Source organism: Anopheles maculipalpis, chromosome 2RL (genome assembly GCF_943734695.1).
Source record: "Anopheles maculipalpis chromosome 2RL, idAnoMacuDA_375_x, whole genome shotgun sequence".
NCBI lineage: Eukaryota > Metazoa > Arthropoda > Insecta > Diptera > Culicidae > Anopheles > Anopheles maculipalpis.
The window spans coordinates 51,001,479-51,020,295 of NC_064871.1; the positions used below are offsets into that span (position 1 = coordinate 51,001,479).

The window sequence follows — 18,817 nt, forward strand, 5'->3', positions numbered from 1 at the left end:
TTCTTGCAAGAATCGCTATAACGAGTGCAGCAGGATCCGAACGTCAGCATTCGGATTCTTGTGCGTGAAATTGGTGTGACCCCAAACACGGTGAAGCATGCGTTGAATGAGGATCTTCGAAATGCGTCGAAAAACGCAGGATCAGATCATCAGCAGGATCATCAGCTGAACGTCCAAAATAACAGGTAGCTTGCTTACTGTGCTGCCGACGTTCCACGGGTGCCGCAACCAAAATTCCCACAAACGGTCATGGTGTTCGGGTGCGTGTCATCGGAAGGGGATGTGATGGCACCACATTTCTTTGAGCAGGGTCTGAGGCTGAACGCGGGCGGCTATGTGAAGCTGCTGGACACGATCGTCAAGCCCTGGATACCCAATTTGGCCAACAATAGGCCGTATGTGCGGCAACAAGTTTCTGCACCGTGTCATACGGCCTCCAAATCGCAAAAATGGCTTAAAGACAACTTTTAAAACTTTACCATCCCCAATGTTTGGCCTCCCAGCTTCCCGTATCTCAACCCGATGGACTATTTCGTGTGGGGCATGGTTGAAAGGGACACCAACCGATCGTCCTGCAACACAAAAGCAGAATTAGTGCAAAAAATTAGGACCTTTTTTGCACTAATTCCCAGACCCTTCCCAGGGCTATGGTAGTCATATCAACACTTTTGAAGGAGTCATCTGAGTGCGTTGTCAACTGTAGACTACCAACCGACCTCAGTAGAAACCAGTCGATCTTTTTTTAACATACATCTATCAAAGACCCTCTGCTATCAGACCTTTATAAAAGCAAAAAATGTTGCAAGCAAGGCAGCAAATGATTACCAAGGCTTAGGCTGTCTATATAATATATTAGGTGCGCAAATAAATAATGGTCGTTTTGAAATCGATGGGGCCACTGTGGACTGTGGCGTGATATTGACGTTTACAAACGTCATAAATCAAGTTGAATGACATAATCAAACTGTGTCAACAGATTAGCGATTATTTCGTCCGAGTAAAAGTTCCTAGTTCTTGAAAATGTCTGAATTTGAGCCGGATAAGCGCCATATGCGGGAGGTGTTGCTGTTTTTGTTTCGTGCGAAGAAAACGGGATTGGTTTCGACGCTTTCGAAGCGGTGATTTCGCCGTGGAGGATGCTTAGGCATGATACAGAAGGAGGGCAAATGGATACCACACGAGTTGAAGCCGCGGGACATTGAACGCAGACTCTTCATGTGTGAATTGCTGGTCCAGCGGCACAACAGAAAGGGGTTCCTGCACAGATTTTGTTCAGCAATCCTAAGCCCAAAAAATCATGGGGATCCCCCGGATCATACCCCAACATCATCAGCTCGGCCGGATATCCATAGTTCGAAAAATATGCTGAGTATTTGGTGGGACCAGCTCGGCGTCATTTACTACGAACTTCTGAAACCGGGAGAAACAACAGAACAGAACAAAAACCGAATAGAAATATTTTTATAAAATGATTCTAGGATAGGTTCACAAATATGACTCTTCATTGTTTGTTTTAATTATATGGCATTTGTTGCACTGTGGAACAGCCAAACATCAATAAATTTGGCAGGCAATAATTGGGACAATTCTAAAGATTTTCGAACAACAAACATCCTAATCTATTGGACAATTCCTGAAGGTTCATTGGCTCGCTATAGTTAAGAAAGCAGGCCAAGTAAACGAATGAAGAAAAAAACACACAAGAATGAATCAAAACCAATCGCGATCAATTGAAAACCTATCCCGCCTTGTTTGGAACGATTCACAATTGACTTGATAAACACCAGGACTTTGTTACCAAGTGTGCCTCGGGACCCCGAGACAAAATAAGACTTTAAAGACATGTTTTGATTTAAAGTTAACGCTCAGTTTTATTCAATTTTTTTGTGTTGGGTAAAATTCATGTTTTAAAGCAAATACTCTGTAAATAAAGTATTCTTATGCGACAAACACAAAAGTTGCACTTAAATAGAGAAAGATAAACCTCAAAGCTAAGCTGTACAGCTTCCTTCACTGTGCAGAAAATGGGAAGATAAACCCCAGCACTCACAAACAGCTAAAAATGTTTTCTTTGTTTGCGTCTCCCGGAGCAACCTGCAGCAAGCATGGAAATGTCGCAAAACTGGATCAGACGGATATGCTTTATTAACGCACACCAATGGCAATGCTCGCAAAATCACCAAACTGGTTATCGATGATAATGGAATACATCATCCTTTGCAGATGGAAACCGGTTACCCATAACTGCCGTGTTCGAAACGGTTGTGCCTTGCATAAATTGTAACATCTTCTCCATTTCGCGTCATACGATCGAGCGCATTGCATCAATAATTCGTGGTATTATGTTTCGTACGCAATATGTATGTGGGAGAGTGTGTGTGCTATTTCTATGATGTTTTGTTTTGGTTTGTGATTACAAAAATATTGCAATGTTTTGTAACTTTTTTTTTACTATACATTAATCTTTTCTCGAGTGTGCATTTCTCGTTTTTTTGCATTATTTAAGCTCCTAAATGCTGTAGTAATTATTTGCTGTTCCATGGATAGGCTTCCTCCAAAGTTTACCTCACGCTCAAATCGCTTCAAGTTCTTTGTACAGCGCGAGAACAACGAACGATCGAGGCGTGCTTAAGCATTAACAGCGCACCAAAACAAGGATCTTGCGTTTTAAAAACAAAGCGGACCATAAAATATGTTCCCTCCACGACGTAAGGCAGGAGTAGCAGTCGAGAGCAACAAAACAAGAACAGAACAGGCTTGACCAGACAGAGCACGCCATGCTAGTTACTGTTTGGTGCAATCTCCATCGAGGCATAATCGTCTGCATTGCATGTGCTACTGTACATGTAACGAGTGAGTGCGAGAACTACGAGAATGCTTCATCATGCTTCAAAAAAACCGTACAGTGAAGAGCACGTATGATATAGTTTTATTACAGGCAGCATTTTTCGGTAGATTTTTTTCTGGGAAGAAGCAAAAGAGTACTTTACACTCAGAAAGCACACCCTCTTCCAGCTTCTAAGCAGAACAATATCGCGCAAACGCGTCAAGTGCTAGGCTGGAGTCGTCAGAAGATGAGTTTCCTCTCATACGTCCATACGTGTACACCGTGCATCGACCCCTTCTTAGGTTACCACACGGCTGTTGGATGATTGGCTGCTTGTTGGTATGAAGTTTGCCATCAACTCAACTCGCTACCTGTTGACGCGTTCATCTTAATCTTTTGTGAGATGCACGGTCACATCAAACGAGACCCCCAGGTATCCGGACAGCCGGTTACAACCGAACGGTAAAAAGAAGAGAGAAAAGCGACAACAGTGCCTGCGAGAAATAATCATGTTGAGGAAGTGCCAACCAACTCTCCATGTTCATGTTTCGGTGTAATTATTGACAGGAGAAAACAGGTTTACATGGTAAACATGGTCCAAGAATTGGCCGGCTTCTCCTTCACCTATCGATCAAGTTCGGACCATTGGTCGATTACAAATTGTACGAAGTGGCTTGCAAACACAACCATTACGCATTTGGACAGCTGTCGCGAAACCATACTGATAACGAAGGGGGCACCCCAATAAGCAAGCTTTTAAGACGTACTCCGAGGTATGCACACTTCGAAGTGTATCTTCCCAGATTGATGAAATCCGTAACTGCAATCAAACCAATCGGATCTGATCTGTTGAAGGGTTTCGCGATAAGCATACACACGTAAACACAAAGAGCGGGAATAAACTACCGTTCAGATATCAGTTCGTGACCGCATGCAGTGAAACATAGATTAAAATATGATAGCTACGATAATAATGCTACTTCAGGTAACTCAAATTAACTTGATTTAGCATGTATCGTAAGATCAAGAGCGGCTATCACGCGGCGGTTAGCCGGAACTTTATTATTTTTATTTACAAGTTCTAGGATTCATGGATCAGTTGCCAGTCTGTCTTGTCTAAAGAGAATAATTGATAAGGTAAGATCGGATTACAATATCAGCAAACAAAGCAAATGCTTCGGAACTCAGCCCAGTCAGCAGTTTGACTGTGTATACGATGTGTTAGGTGTCTACAACTTCTATTCTGCTTATATGCTTTCAAGGAGCTTATTCCACCACTGATATACAGGGTTTCTGAGTAGAACTAGACAAGTGCGAGACATTTCTAGACAACGCTCAAGATGAACTGGACAACCGTCGTTCTTTTTACGACAGTGGTCAAGTTGAACTGGACAAACGTTAGGTTGAAGTGGACAAACGGCAAGTAGAACTGGACAGCCATATTTGAAATGGTTGGTGAAACAATTGGAAGCGTTTCGGAAACGCTTTGCAAAAATTTTAAAAGTAGCCGTTGAAATACACATTTTTTTATAATTTACATGCATTCAATAATAACATTAATATAGTTTGTACTTTGAACATGTTTGAAAACGGTAAAATAAATGTATATGAATTTCTGTAAAATATCCATGACAACAGCTACAAGAATTTGATTCAGTGATTATAAACAGAACCGTCTTCTGTCATCTTCTGTCAAAAGATAAAGTTTTGAACAGGTATTGCAAATTTTTATTTCTAGCTCACATTTTTAAAGAAAACCATGCATTTTGAACGTAATTATATTCGGTGTGAAAGTATACGTACGTTTGGGAATTATTTAGAATTGGAATTAAGAAAAGAAGGTGTATTTCAGCAGATATTTTTTTAATTTTGAAATTTGCCAAGCGTTTCCTAAACGCTTCCAACGCTTTCATCTTGACCGTTGTCTAGAAATGCCTTTCACTTGTCTAGTTCTACTCAGAAACACTGTAAGGTTCTTGAATAAAGCTAAGTCAAACAAAACCAAAACTCCTCAATGATATCAGATAGGAGTCTCTTTGATCGATGACGCACGCACAGACAAAGAAAATGTTTGTCACAAGCGGCGTCAACAGCTTATCCTTCTTACAGTAAAACTTTGTCTCAAACATGCACGAAGAGATTTGTATAAAAATGCTCATCCAGAATATTCTTGAACTCTTGTTGAATATTTGGATAAAAGTTAGATCCTTCGTTTATGGTAAATTTCTTGCAGATGTTTAGCTCTCTTTTTGGCTTAAGCATCCAACTAAGCAACAACGGACATCGAAGTCTTCACTGCGGTTTTTCGAAAACATACAAATAAAAACAAAAAATTCTGTTACACAACGAAACGTTTGTTTCGCGATAAGTTTGATAAATATCACCCTCCCGAATGTGATAGTGTGCTGTGTAAATATACACCTGAAAACCTATACTTTCACATCGGTCGTGATTTATTTTTCCCCACCGTCTCTCTTCTGCCTGGCGTCTTGAATGATCGCAGGGCAGGCTTCTGAACTGAACGGCACGCATCAGGATGACTCCGATCACGTTTTGCCATCTAGCAGCTATGTACATACGTGTGTAGTGGGAGAGTGTCGCTTGAGCTTGATAACTTTTTGGCCGACGACAATACGCCGACGACACACACACGCTGCAGGAACTGAAGCTCCTTCAACTTCCCGTCCGTTTATCGTGTGTACGCTTTCTTGTCCGCTCCAATGCCCTCGTATCGTTCGGTGCTGCGTCTGAGATTGACTTCACAGACCATGTGCGGTGCGTGGATCGATGATGTGCTAAAGTTGCACTTTTCCATTCGTTTCACATGCACACATACACACACATACGATCACACCATTGTTATGTGGTTTTATTTTATTTTTATTATGCCTTTTTTGTGCGTTGTTTGTGTTATGTTCGCTGCTGCTGCCGTCGCCTGATGCGCCACCCTTTCGTTACCGTGCTGCCACCTTCCCTATGCACTAAACGGGCACAGAAAAACCGGTTGGGCCAAACAGGGTGGCCAACGTCACGACGACGACGACGGCGATGATGACAACGACACGACCGTGTTTTGTTGGAGCGCCGTGTTGGTCCTTCAATACGTTTCGCTGTTCGTGTACACTCAACCGGGGGAAATTCGAACCGAGGGAAACGCATACGCAAACGCATTCGTACGACCCCTCCCAGCGGGAGCAGAACGCTGAAAGTGAAAAAGATTCTAATTCGTGTCGAAACGTACAAAGTTTTCTTATTTTTAGTCTTCCGACGCCAGCGAACAAACTAAGAACGGTCGATGGTGATTATGATGATGATCTTCTCCCGTTTTGTACGAGATTTCCAATAGGATGATTTAAATAAATGTGTGCTGAGTTCCATTTACTTTAAGATTTGAGAACTTGAAGATGCAACGAATGATCGGTCGATCAAGTTGTCGGAATTATCCAATAGAAATTAATGTGCGCTTTAAAACGGTGGTAAAAATAGACAGAACGTGCAATTATGATCGTTCAAATATATTTTATTATTGTTTAAAAAAGTAATCAGGGCCTAGAATTTGTCTCTTTGTAAGACATAAGCAACAAAGTATATTCAGAAGACGTATCTTTGCAAATAACCAAACCATAGGATGCGTGAATGACTGGCTAAAGAGTTTATTTTCAACCGAAAAGGTACAAAATGATCGCAAAAAACTGCCTATTTCATTAAGGCGCACAAGAAGATCGTTACTTCGTGAAGGCAGTAACTGCAATTTTTTGCAATATATTACAGACCGTCTTGATTTCCATCAGTCTTTCAGACTTCCCACTTGCATCCTCTACCCTGAAATGGTCCCTACACGTGGCGCTCTTGAAGTTTCTTATTAGATCTGTATTAAACATGGTATTTTAGCACTTCAACAGTTCCAATATCAACTCATTTGTACTTAGAACTGCCCTCTAAACGTTATCAGTAAACTCCTTAGCAAATTGAAGTCATTTCACCGTGTTACCCTGTTTCATAAAAATACAATCTGAGCGCACCGTACCAGAACGGCATCTTCATTTAATATAAAGATCTTCAACGTTGATTATTTTGGATCTGCTTTCAAATGCATAAAAACCAATTATTTTTTGCTTAAATCACAGATTATATTTTTCCTTCGCAAGAATGCTAAACAGACATACAAAGCTACATACAGAGCTAGAAATACTGTTGCCAACAAGAAATAACAATAAATTGTAACCATTAGCCATTTAAATGGAATAAACATTGCGAAAAAAAAACAATATTCGAGATCATGTTCGTGAGAGATCAAGCGGCAGAGATCGATCGATCGGGATTCGATCGATTTGATCCGGCATGCAAAACATAATGATTTTTGATACTTTTTTCGCCTCTTATTCATAAAAAGAAGCACGCGCAAGCAATCCGCAACGGACGAGAACCTTATTCCATCTCGCCGTGGCGCGTATGTCGCGGGGACCCAATTGGGTTTGGGGAGTTGGGGAGGGTGCTTCTGTTCTTCGACACAACACTCTCTCACATACACGTGCATGAGACGCGACGGTGTTATGGAGCCAAACAGGTTTTCTGATGTTTTGCGCTTTCTTCTTCACCTGGAGTTCGTTCTCTTCATCTTTTACTGGTGGTTTGGTTGCTGTTGCCGCGAGGCCCAAGATTTTCGGTTTCTCCTTCTATGTGTGTGTGTGTGTGTATATGTGTATGCCAGCTTCTCCTAAGCAACGATGGCGCAGGAGAGATTGCTTTGTGTTTTTGTTTTATTTTATTTTATTTTCTTCCTTTTCTTATTGCCCTCCACCACATTCATCGTCGTTTTGGGGTGGTGTGTTTTTATTGGCCCTGTTGCTTTGGTTGTCTCGCAGCGCTGAAAGGTGGAAGTTGATGTTGCGCTGTTGTTTGAAAAACCGGAATGGAAACGGGATAGGATGCAACGAAAACAACCGCCGTCCCACCCATCTGACTCCCTCCCCACCACCGCCTCTTCCCCGCTGGACACGCGTAACAGGGGCACATACAGCGAAGAAAGGGTCGCAAAAACGCGACACACACACACACAAAGGTTCAGGTGTTGATTTAAATGGTGTGCAGCATAATCGTATAGGAAATAAAAATTATTTCACTCACCTTTTGAATGTTTTATCGAAGCCAACCTCCATCAAAACAGGTTTATGCTGCAGGTTGATGAGCGGAAGGTAGCACCGTGTAGACCGTATTGGTGAGAAATACACACGATCTTCGGACCACCCGTAGAACGTGGTGATAAACTCTTCCGCCGTATCGCATGCAGCTCGATCACACAAAACAACACACCCATACGTATCACAGTAGGTGGGTGGTTTTATTTTGGCATTTTATCACTGGTAGAAACACTCGTGAAACGGCAACAACACACGGTTTCGAGAAGTGCATTCGTGTAGAACACGGATGTGCAAAAGCGATTTACCCTTCTGGCTCGCGCCCTTACAATCGTACACAGGTAACGCACCGCAGGACAGGACAAACAAAACATACGCACACAACACACACGTACAACAACGAACCGATCGTCGAGGGAAAGGCACACACACGCACACACGCACGCAAACGTCGAGTCGAAAAAGAAAGCCTTACCGTACGTACACACACCCACAAAATAAAGAACGCACTTCACTTCACACCTGTGGTGGCATGTGTATGTGTGTGGGACGACAGAAATGCCGCGCCGGCATTTAGTTGCTGAGAAAATAGCAGCAATGATCACGTACAACGTCCGCACGCGCGGCCGCTTTTTGAATGAATGAAATGCTCGGCACGGAGAGAGAGCCGAGTCGGTAGCAAGTCGTGCATCCACGAAAATATCACCATCACACGGTGGGTGGCGACCATGTAAATTTTGGAAATGAAAAACGATTTGAAAATATCTGTTTTTTTTACAGTGCTTTAAACAAATCTTCGGTAATTTTTTTAATGGTATAAAGAACGCTAACGGAATACATTTGTTTATTTATTTATTAAGTGGAGCTATTAATTTCAATAGCTTTTTAACTTTTTTATTTGATGTTGGGAGTTTTTGCGTCAGGTTCTTAGTACTTTAAAAAAAGTCTTAAGCCATCTATTTATGGGGGACTATGCTTTTTATGATAGTTCAAAACAAGTCTGTTAATTAACTTCTCTGATAGTGTTTCTTACTTTTCATTTCCGTTATTAGTTGTTTCTGCCCTTGCTGTGCATAATCGCTCACTGTGCATCATCATCGCGGTCAGCGACGTTTCGTCGAGCTTTCGTTAAAATCATTGCATATGGCAATTGTGCCCATTTGCCAGAACGGGATGGCATGTTAAGGTATTGGTTGCTTGCTAAAACGAAGTAGCAAATAGGTGAGCGTGGTCAAAAGAGCGGATGTATTGTGAGAGAGCCAACCAAGCGCCATTTAATTGTATTACGGCGGTTAATATATTTTGATATGGCGTTTGAAAGGAAGCACGTGATTTTAACTGTTACACGGTGTGTATAGTTAGCTTCGTATTAGATTGATATTATTGGCAAATATTTATATAAAAAGCAAAAGAGGGTAATTTTTTGTTTGGTAACCAAAAAAACACTTCAAAAATTTGTGATGATTGTTGTACGTTTTTAAATGTAGGTGTGAGTTGCACGAGCTGTGAGCTATATTTTACAAACAGCTGTTATTTTCCTTACATTTCGTGAAAAGTAAAAATGACATTTGAAATTCACAGAAAAAAAATGTTGTGAAAGATAAATTGAATAAATACTTTACGGGAATCAGCTTCAGCATTTTAACCTAACTGTGGTTTACTATCTATATACGCGTGCTTTGTTCTGCTCAGCATCAATATCGTGCTTCCGTGTTGTGCTAATCTACAACAGTGTACAGTTGTCATAGCAACACACAATTACTAAGATACTTGATGGATGTGTAAACAGCGCAAGATGCCAAACCGGGGAAAAGCCCTTCCCGCTGTCACTGGAGCCGCACGTTCACTCTCTAGACACAAGATCGCTAATCACAAGTGTCTGCCGACGATTCGCTGGATAATTGGTGAAGATTGGCATTGTTTGGTGCGATAAGCGCTGACGCTTATAATTTTTTTCCATTCGCGTATCTTTATTGGCATATAGCATCGCGCTGTGTCACTAATACTCGCGGATGCGCAAACACGCGAGCTACGTGTGCATTTCACGCAGAGTTGATTTCGTTTAGTTACGGTTCGAACTCGGAACTCGAACCGGTTGTCGATACTGATCGCTCCCGCCGATCGCACGTACGTAGCAGCTGTGTTATATCGTCGTCGGTGGTGCTGGTGCTGATGGATTGGTTCGAAAGGTTTACTCTGTTCTGTGTGGTGATCGTGATCGCGTCCGTCTCGGTCATGCTGGTAGCTTCAGTGCAACTTATGCACCGGCTGGAAGATGGCATTAATCGAGACAATAGTGAGCTGTTGCAAAAAATAGGTGCACCGAGACCCTCTGCCGAATTGTACACTGGCCAAGAATCGAATGCCTTAGAGGGTCCACTGTTGGCGATGATAATTAGATCGTCGAAACAAAATTACGCATTGCGACGAACTATTCGACGAACCTGGGCCCAGGAAGATCCCCGTGTGATTCATCGGTTTGTGCTACGCGCTGGAAATTTTCATTCAAAACACCAATCCACCGAAGAGGACGAACTGGCCATTTGGCTTAAAGCTTTGCAACATCGAGAAACTGTTGCAACCAACGCACGGTACGCATTGTTCGTCAATGAGAGTGTCTTCGTCAACACACCTCTACTGCTGGATGCAATTGAACGGGTCCTACCGAAGGAAGCATTCATTCTTTGCACACCAGTGCGTGATGATACATGCAACACTTCCAATCCGATCCTGGTCTCGATGGACGTTGTGCGTGGAACGGCCCAAAATTACACAGTCCACGATGGTAGACGGTTGTATTTGAATCGTCGCGAAACGGAAGCACTGGTTCGCCATCAGCTGGATGATGTGTCGGGGCTGACGTACTTCTTTACTACCTCTTTGCTGCGGTTCTCTGCAAAAGTTCCACTTACGCGCTTGATCGATCAACTGTGGTCATCGGCGGGCGGGAACGATACGCCTGTCGCATACTAATTGCATTTGCACCTTTGTTTGTTAAGAAAGGTTTGAATTTAGTGGTATTTGAAAGTATTAACGTATACATTAAAGAAAAATAGACTGAGTTATTGATTTTCCATTCGGAATCCGTGTTTCATAGTTAATCAACTCCACTGCTAATCGTGTTGATTTTTATGTAAAAATAAAATACCACTTAATCGTAGTCAAGTGATTTGCAGTAGCTATGGCCAACAAAATCGGACAGGAAGTGAATGGGAAGAGATTTTAGAAATATGAGTGAAGAAATTTCAAATAGTAGTTTTCAATTCTGACGATCAGCATGTGATTAGGAAATTTAAAAATGAATGTTTTATCCTAAGTGAAACCTATAATCCAGGGACTAAAGAGTAAAGATTAAAATATAATTAAAATACATGATGAATTAAAATTGCAGAGGAAAATCAAAAGATCGATCCAACATGGACACGAATTTTTTAACAGTAGCTTCAAATTTTACAAAATGTTTCTTTGTAAATTGTACTAATTGATTTAATTTTTTTTTCAATCATGTTTAAAAATAAAGAAAGCAGTATTAAAGTTCGTTTCTAACAAAGTATTAGAAATATTGTAATTGAAACCTTTTCATGCGATGACACTGTTTTGCCTAGATAGCCACCAATCGTCCGACAGTCCTATGTCTCTTGTTTTGTTTTCACAATTAAATATTACAGCCAGATTATCAACTGATTGGGGCAGCTATTTTGTTTAACGTCGGGAAACATTGATAAAGTGAAATATTGCAAAAGTCTTTTTGTTTATTACCTCTTCTCGAGAAAAATAAGCCATCACATCGTACCAGAAAGACACCAGAGAGCATTATGATCTTGTCTCTATCTTAGACTTAGAACTTTATTGATCTTAGACTCAAGGATCAGACTATCCGTCCGCTGGGCGAAAACGATTTTGGATGATCGCCCCGAAAAGGAAAGGAAATATAAGCAACATGAATCAAACTACAAATTAACTAACTTCATTTTTTCATATCAATATAAAAAATGTTTCAGATGTATTTCACTTTCAGGCAAATGAAAACAATAATAATAATAATAATAATAAAGCAAAACATATGCTTTTTCAGATTTGTGTGTTCACAATGCAAAAAATCTCTTTTTACATTCGAATAATGTTAACATTTTTGTAGAGATTTTTATTATTTCTTTGCGGAATAAGATTGTGTTGTTGTTTGTCGCAGAGAGACACATATACACACTCACACAGAAACGCACCTTATTGTCTGTGGGTGCAAATACTAGGCTTTGTAAGATACATGATTTTTCAAATCATACACGATCGAACTTTACCCCTGGTTCGAGGATGAGAATTTACAATTGAAATGCAGTAGATGTATCGTTGCAGATGGCCGCTCCTTCCTTTCGTTGATCCAGCTGTTGTTCGAGGGTACGGCAAGATGGGATGGAAAACGAGCTACACAAAATAATTTGCAAGCTGCGTCATTTTATCCTTGGGTGCTTTGTTCCGGCCCCTTCCACCCTTGCCACCCCGGCCACGAAAACCTCGACCCCGTCCACCACGGCCGCCACCGGCATGATTGCGCCGCATTTCGACCGCCTTGTGCTTCTCAACCTGAAAAAAGCGTGTGTTAGCGTTGCACAAAACCGGTTCCTTGGCAGTTTGTTTCTTACCAGAGGCATAAAGTCGGCGAAACAGAAAATGCATCCCTTTTTCTCCGTTACGTCGTCTTTGAACGGAGTCTTTTCCTGTTTGTACACGGCCGTAACTAGCTGGGCGCCACACTCTTCACACGAATCGGCTATAGCAAATGAATTAAAAAGTAATTGAACAACAAAAAATAATATTAATTAAAATTGTTTTTTATCCCTATTGACTAGGACCCTTACCTTCAACGGTCACTTTCACCGCGTCCGCAAAGCAATTGACAATGACATCGCACAACCCGTTGCACACCAGACGCCATGTTTTGGGTGTCATTGTACAATCCAGCACCAGAACGCCCCGCTCACACTCCATACAACTCGAAACGCCCAACAGCGACAGGGAATGGGCACACGTCGGATGCGGACAGTTGTTACAGCCCGAATTCTTTACCATATCCCTGAACGGTGGGTGATTGTAGCAGTACGGACAGAGCGGGAATGCTTTACCCATCGCACCATTCGTCCAGGCGACCAGTTCGAAGTCATCGAGCGGACATTTGAGTTCACGGTACACCCGAATCGAACCCTTAACAGGCAGCGTGTACGTTTCGTCACACGTTGGGCAGTGGAGACGGGCTGGCTTGGATTGGATGTATTTCATGTAACGCCGACATTTGCCACAGCGCGACAACGATTTGCCGGACGAGCTGAGCGAGGAAAAGGTGGACTCGAACAGTATGTCCATGTTGCTGATGTTTTGCACAAAGTACAGAAACTTGAGGCGAAATATTTCGACCGCATGCTTCAGCACCGACCGGTAGTCGGCGGAACCGTGCGCGATGAGATTCAGCTGCTGCTCGACGGCCGATCGCATCGTCGGAAGTACCAGCTCCGGATCGATCTAGAATAATAACAGAGGCAAACTATTAATGGGGTGCTCTAAATAGGCCAAGATGTCCACTTAACGGTACCTTTTGATATCCGTGTACCAGCACAATGCCAAGGTTGGTGGGCGTCAGTGTACGACCACTGCCAATCACCACATAATTACGCTGACAAATATTGTTTATGTGTACCGGGATCGATGCGTCCGTACCTATGCCATGTTTTTCCATCAGTGAAATCAGTTCCGACTCCGTCAGATAGTCTGGTGGGCCAGTTTGGCTCTCCACTAGTCGCACGTCGCTGATCTTCACCTTATCGTTAACTGCAAACTGATGTACTAGCTCATTTTTCCCGAACGCTTGCCACGTCATGACCTTGGTAAAGCCGGGATCGATCAGTGCGCTGGTGGTGGCCGTAAACAGCTCGCCCCCGATCCGGAACTTGGTCGTGTGCGTGCGATACTTAAGATCGCGTGAAATCGTACCAAGAAAGTGGCGGCAAATGTAATCGTACACGCGCCAACTGTCCCCGTCAAGCTCGTTGCGGGAGGCCAACTTCATCGGTGTGATGGGTGGATGGTCGCCGGCATCGTTGCCCTTGCGGGGATGGGTCATGTCGCGGGCGATCGCTTTCGCTTCTTCACCAAACTCCGACGAGGGTTGTAACAGTCGTACGACTCCACTGGAATCGATGGAAAGGAATCCGATTAAAATAGAGACAGGTACAAAAGTGGGTAAAGGACCACATACTTTAGGTCAAAGTTTGTAGGATACTGAGTGGTTTCTGTTCTGGGATAGCTAATGTAACCTCGTGTGTATAACCTGCAAGGTGGGAAAACCAAATAAATAATTGTTAGCGGTGGCATACTTCAGCTCACATTTCCGCTTCCGCTTACTTTTCTGCAATTTGCATTGCGGTATGAGGACCAATGCCCAACCCAGCACTGGCGGCGCGCATCAGCTCAACGGTGTTAAGTGCTTGCGGACGTCCACGGACCTGTTCCTTCGTGCTTACCGCTTCAACTCTACGAATTTGCGGACAAAATCGTGAACAAGATTACAAAATCCATTGCGTTGTTATACAAATTGCGCTACTCACGTTGCCTCCTTGTGGTCCTTCACCTTGTTCAAATATATACAGGCAATTTCCTTCTCGAACACACGCACCCGGTGCCACTCGAGCTTGACTTCCGGGCTTTCGCCCACCGAAACCTGCACGTACCAGAACGTTTCCGGCTTGAACGTTTGTATTTCGTCGTGCCGCTGTACGCAAAACCCAAGCGTCGGCGTTTGACAAGGACCGTACGAGATGAGCGATGCGTCCAAGTCCGCATACTTGCCCTGGAAAAACTTGGTCTGAAACCGGCTAAACGCGCAGCCAATGCGCAGATCGAGCTCTTGCCGTGCGTCGACCGATTTCGCCTCGTTCTCGTTGGGATGAATCAGATTGTCCATCGCGTACTTGATGTCCTTCTCGGTGATGGCGGAAAACTTTGCACGGTACGTCACCCGGTTGGAATGCACGTTGTGTATCGAGTCAGATACGGCAGCCATCACTTCGTAGCATATGTTTTCACCCTCCTTATCGCAATCGAGCCACAGAATGAGGTAGTCGCAACCGCGCGCTTCCTGTGCCAAGAAGTATGGCATCCGTAGGTTCGGTGTGCATTCTTTTTTCTCGGTCGGGCACCCGAACAGCTCAGCCGGATCGACGCGATCCCACGAGTTGTACTTGCCGACAAACTCCAACCCCATGACGTGACCACACACGGACGTCATTTTGAACCGGGTCGTTTCGCCCCGGAACTGACCCACCCACTCGTGTACCGAGCAGGCACTGTTCGATCCTACGGTGGGAAGAAGTACACAGCAGGAGAACGGAGGAAGGTTTAGAAACCAGCGTAAACGCCCTCAATCCGGGGAGACCGCTACCAGTACGTTACCTTTTCGCACCGAACACTTCCCATTGCTCAGGATGCTCGCTAGCGATGCTGCTAGCGATGGCTTTTCTGCCACCATTAGCGCAACCTTCATGATGAGCGTGCAGTAGTTTCAGGTGCAAGAGAATCGGTGCAACACTCGGATACTGGGTAGTGAATAAATAAACTAAAATATATCGGAAAAGCCGCTTATTTATTTTTTGCAACTATGCTGCGAACAAATAAATACAAGTCAAAAGCGGCGTTTTCTCGTTTTTTCATTTTGACATTCGTTTGGCAGCTGCACTGCTGGGTGGTCTTGGGATCGCGGAGTGTGACAGTTATCAATAGAAAGGTTTGCAATATAAGAAGCAGAAAAGTAAAAGGCAGTAAATTACAAACGGATAAATTTCGTTGAGCTTTTTTACGCTTAATAAAATTCAGAATACGTCCAGAAGTCAGCAAAGCTGCTCTAGCCTTTACAGAACCTTTAGTCTTTAGCATAAAATTCTGATGTAAAAGTTAAACTAAAAGAAGATATTGCAATGATATTACTAACTGTTGTGGTAACATGAATAACATTCGGTTTTTTTTTATGCTACAAGTATTTCTGCTAACCGGTATCGAATTTGCATAAAATTCAAATGGGTTGAAACATTTCGAATGAAAGCGTCACGAGCCGTCAAATAACGTGTGCTAGTTGATGGATAACAGGAACTGTCAAAGTTTGCAGTCGGGCGCTTTCATATTGCCGGCAGTTTTATGATAGTAGTAGTGCGAGTAAAAACTAGAACCAAACAGCGATCTCCACATTAGCTTTGCTGTTTTATTACGCGGTTTGTGTATACGATTCTCTTGATTAATTGCGATCGTTTTTTGCATGCAAATTACCGCACTGTGATCGTTAAAAAGACCAGGCATTGCTGAACTTTACCAGTGGTAACAATCGTTAAAAGTCGAACTGCAAATCATTGTCCACAGTTGTGTTTCGTAAATAACACAATCTCAATCTCATTCTTATCGCTTGCCTAGCACAGATAAACGGAGTTTTTCAACCCAAGCGGACGTTCACAGTCAGAGAGTGAGGGCATTTGCATCTGTTGTATTATTTTTATATACGCTATGCATCGTGTGGTGAAATCTTCAAGCTTTTTTCGTGCTTTGACCGCTTCGGTCAGGAATTATTCCGTACCGGCACCTAAATCGTCTCCCGAAATTCTCTACACAGGGGTAAAGTGTCCTTCGGTGACATTCTTAGGGGCGGAGGTCAAAAGTACAGTGTTGTTCTATTATTCTATAGATCTTTATCAACAATGAGTGGCACAAAAGCTCGACCGGCAAAACCTTTCCCACGATCAACCCATCCAATGAGCAGGTGATCGCGGAAATCCAGCAGGGCAGCAAAGCCGACATTGACCAGGCGGTTGTAGCAGCCAGAGACGCTTTTAAGTAAGCAGTAAGCGGAATTGAATTGCATGCCGTGTAATGATACCGATTTGTTTTCTAGACTGGGCTCACCCTGGCGTCGTATGGATGCTTCGAAGCGTGGACAGTTGCTTTACCGTTTGGCGGATTTGATGGAGCGCGATCGGGTGTACCTGGCGGTATGTATTCACGGCTCGTCTTGTTAATCCGCTTTGTCGTGAGTTACTTTTAATTAAAAGTATCGTCTCATTTATTTTTTCAACCCAGAGCTTGGAAACGTTGGACAATGGCAAACCGTACTTCATGTCGTACAACGTCGACATTCCGATGGCAATCAGCAACTTGCGTTACTACGCTGGTTGGGCGGATAAGAACCATGGCAAGGTTATACCGATGGACGGTGAATTCTTTGTGTACACACGTCACGAGCCGGTCGGAGTGTGTGGACAGATCATTCCCTGGAACTTCCCGATACTGATGGCGGCCTGGAAGTTTGGACCGGCGCTGGCTACCGGCAATACCATCATCCTGAAGCCGGCCGAACAGACTAGCCTGACGGCACTGTACATGGCACAGCTGACGAAAGAAGCTGGATTCCCGCCCGGTGTGATCAATGTCGTGCCCGGGTACGGAGATGCCGGTGCCGCACTAGTCGATCATCCGGATGTGGACAAGGTGGCATTTACTGGTTCGACGGAGGTCGGCAAGAAAATTCAGCAAGGCTCGGGATTGAGCAATCTTAAACGCACCACCCTCGAGCTGGGTGGTAAAAGCCCAAACATCATTCTGTCCGATGCGGACATGAAGCACGCCGTAGAAACATCTCACTTTGGGCTGTTTTTCAACATGGGCCAGTGTTGCTGTGCCGGATCGCGCACCTTCATTGAGGATAAAATTTACGATGAATTCGTTGAGCGTAGCGCTGAACGGGCAAAGAAACGTACGGTCGGCAACCCGTTCGATTTGACTACCGAACATGGTCCACAGGTGGATCGTGACCAGTATGACAAGATTTTGGGACTGATCGACACTGGCAAGAAGCAGGGAGCACGGTTGGTGGCGGGCGGCGAAAAGGTACAGGACTTGCCCGGATACTTTATCCAGCCGACGGTGTTTGCGGACGTGCAGGATGATATGACAATCGCGAAGGAAGAAATTTTCGGTCCGGTACAGCAGCTGATTCGCTTTAAATCGCTCGATGAGGTGATTGAGCGTGCCAACAAGACCGATTACGGGTTGGCGGCTGCGGTCTTTTCGAAGGACATCGACAAGGTGAATTATCTTGTGCAAGGGCTGCGGGCCGGTACGGTTTGGGTGAATACGTACAACGTGCTTTCGGCTCAGGCACCGTTCGGTGGGTACAAAATGTCGGGCCATGGACGTGAAAATGGTGAGTACGGTTTGCAGGCGTACACAGAGGTGAAGAGCGTCATCACTCGTATACCGGTCAAGAATTCTTAAACTCAGTCACTAACATCGCCTTTAACGAAGCGAACAGGAATGGAACTAACCAAACGCACAACAAACACGGGTTGCTGTTAAACAGGCAAAGCCATTTAATTTGTTGTAAAATGTAACAATAAAAACACATCACCATTTTGTCAAACAATGTAATCCTATAAAAGGTATGATTTTCAATGTTTTTTTTTGTTGAAAATAAAATAAAGCATGCAGAAAAGGATTCGAGTTTTGATTAACGACCTGATCATGTGTAATTGATCCACGAAATAACTTCCGCTTAGGGCCTTAGAAGGGCTAAATTCGCCTCTGGGTGAATTGTGCAAAAAAAAAAAAAAAGAACAGCTAATAAATTGTGCTCAGCTTTCATTATCTCACCAAGTCATTTGCGTCGTAAGCCTGCTGCCCCATTAGGAGATATATAAAAGATAATGTGAATAAGTATCGAATAAGGCGACACGGTGGTGAGACGACAAATTCGCCGGTCTTTACACGACAGGACCGGGGTTCATAATATCCAGACCGTTCCCCGGTTTTGAGAAATGACTATCCA

At 43.5% G+C, this 18,817-nt stretch overlaps 4 protein-coding genes across 5 annotated transcripts in view; 3 read left to right on the plus strand and 1 right to left on the minus strand.

The window, feature by feature from the left end:
* The window catches only part of LOC126558700 (probable G-protein coupled receptor Mth-like 5), a 200,865-nt gene that overhangs the window by 179,889 nt on the left and 2,159 nt on the right, over positions 1–18,817 (plus strand). The gene's annotated exons all lie outside the window — the stretch shown is intronic.
* Positions 1–18,817, plus strand: part of LOC126556551 (basement membrane-specific heparan sulfate proteoglycan core protein) — a 206,664-nt gene that overhangs the window by 35,912 nt on the left and 151,935 nt on the right. The gene's annotated exons all lie outside the window — the stretch shown is intronic.
* LOC126557077 (DNA topoisomerase 3-beta) lies at positions 12,385–15,678 on the minus strand. Its single transcript, XM_050212726.1, has 8 exons — positions 15,406–15,678; positions 14,562–15,309; positions 14,359–14,487; positions 14,213–14,284; positions 13,550–14,144; positions 12,822–13,479; positions 12,606–12,733; positions 12,385–12,546 (listed from the first exon to the last, which is right to left on the minus strand). Exons 1-8 carry the CDS (start codon positions 15,494–15,496, stop codon positions 12,388–12,390), a joined length of 2,580 nt encoding a protein of 859 aa, XP_050068683.1. The 5' UTR covers positions 15,497–15,678; the 3' UTR covers positions 12,385–12,387.
* LOC126557768 (aldehyde dehydrogenase, mitochondrial) lies at positions 16,488–18,270 on the plus strand. The gene is made up of 4 exons (XM_050213647.1): positions 16,488–16,611; positions 16,682–16,830; positions 16,889–16,985; positions 17,074–18,270. Exons 1-4 carry the CDS (start codon positions 16,504–16,506, stop codon positions 18,265–18,267), a joined length of 1,548 nt encoding a protein of 515 aa, XP_050069604.1. The 5' UTR covers positions 16,488–16,503; the 3' UTR covers positions 18,268–18,270.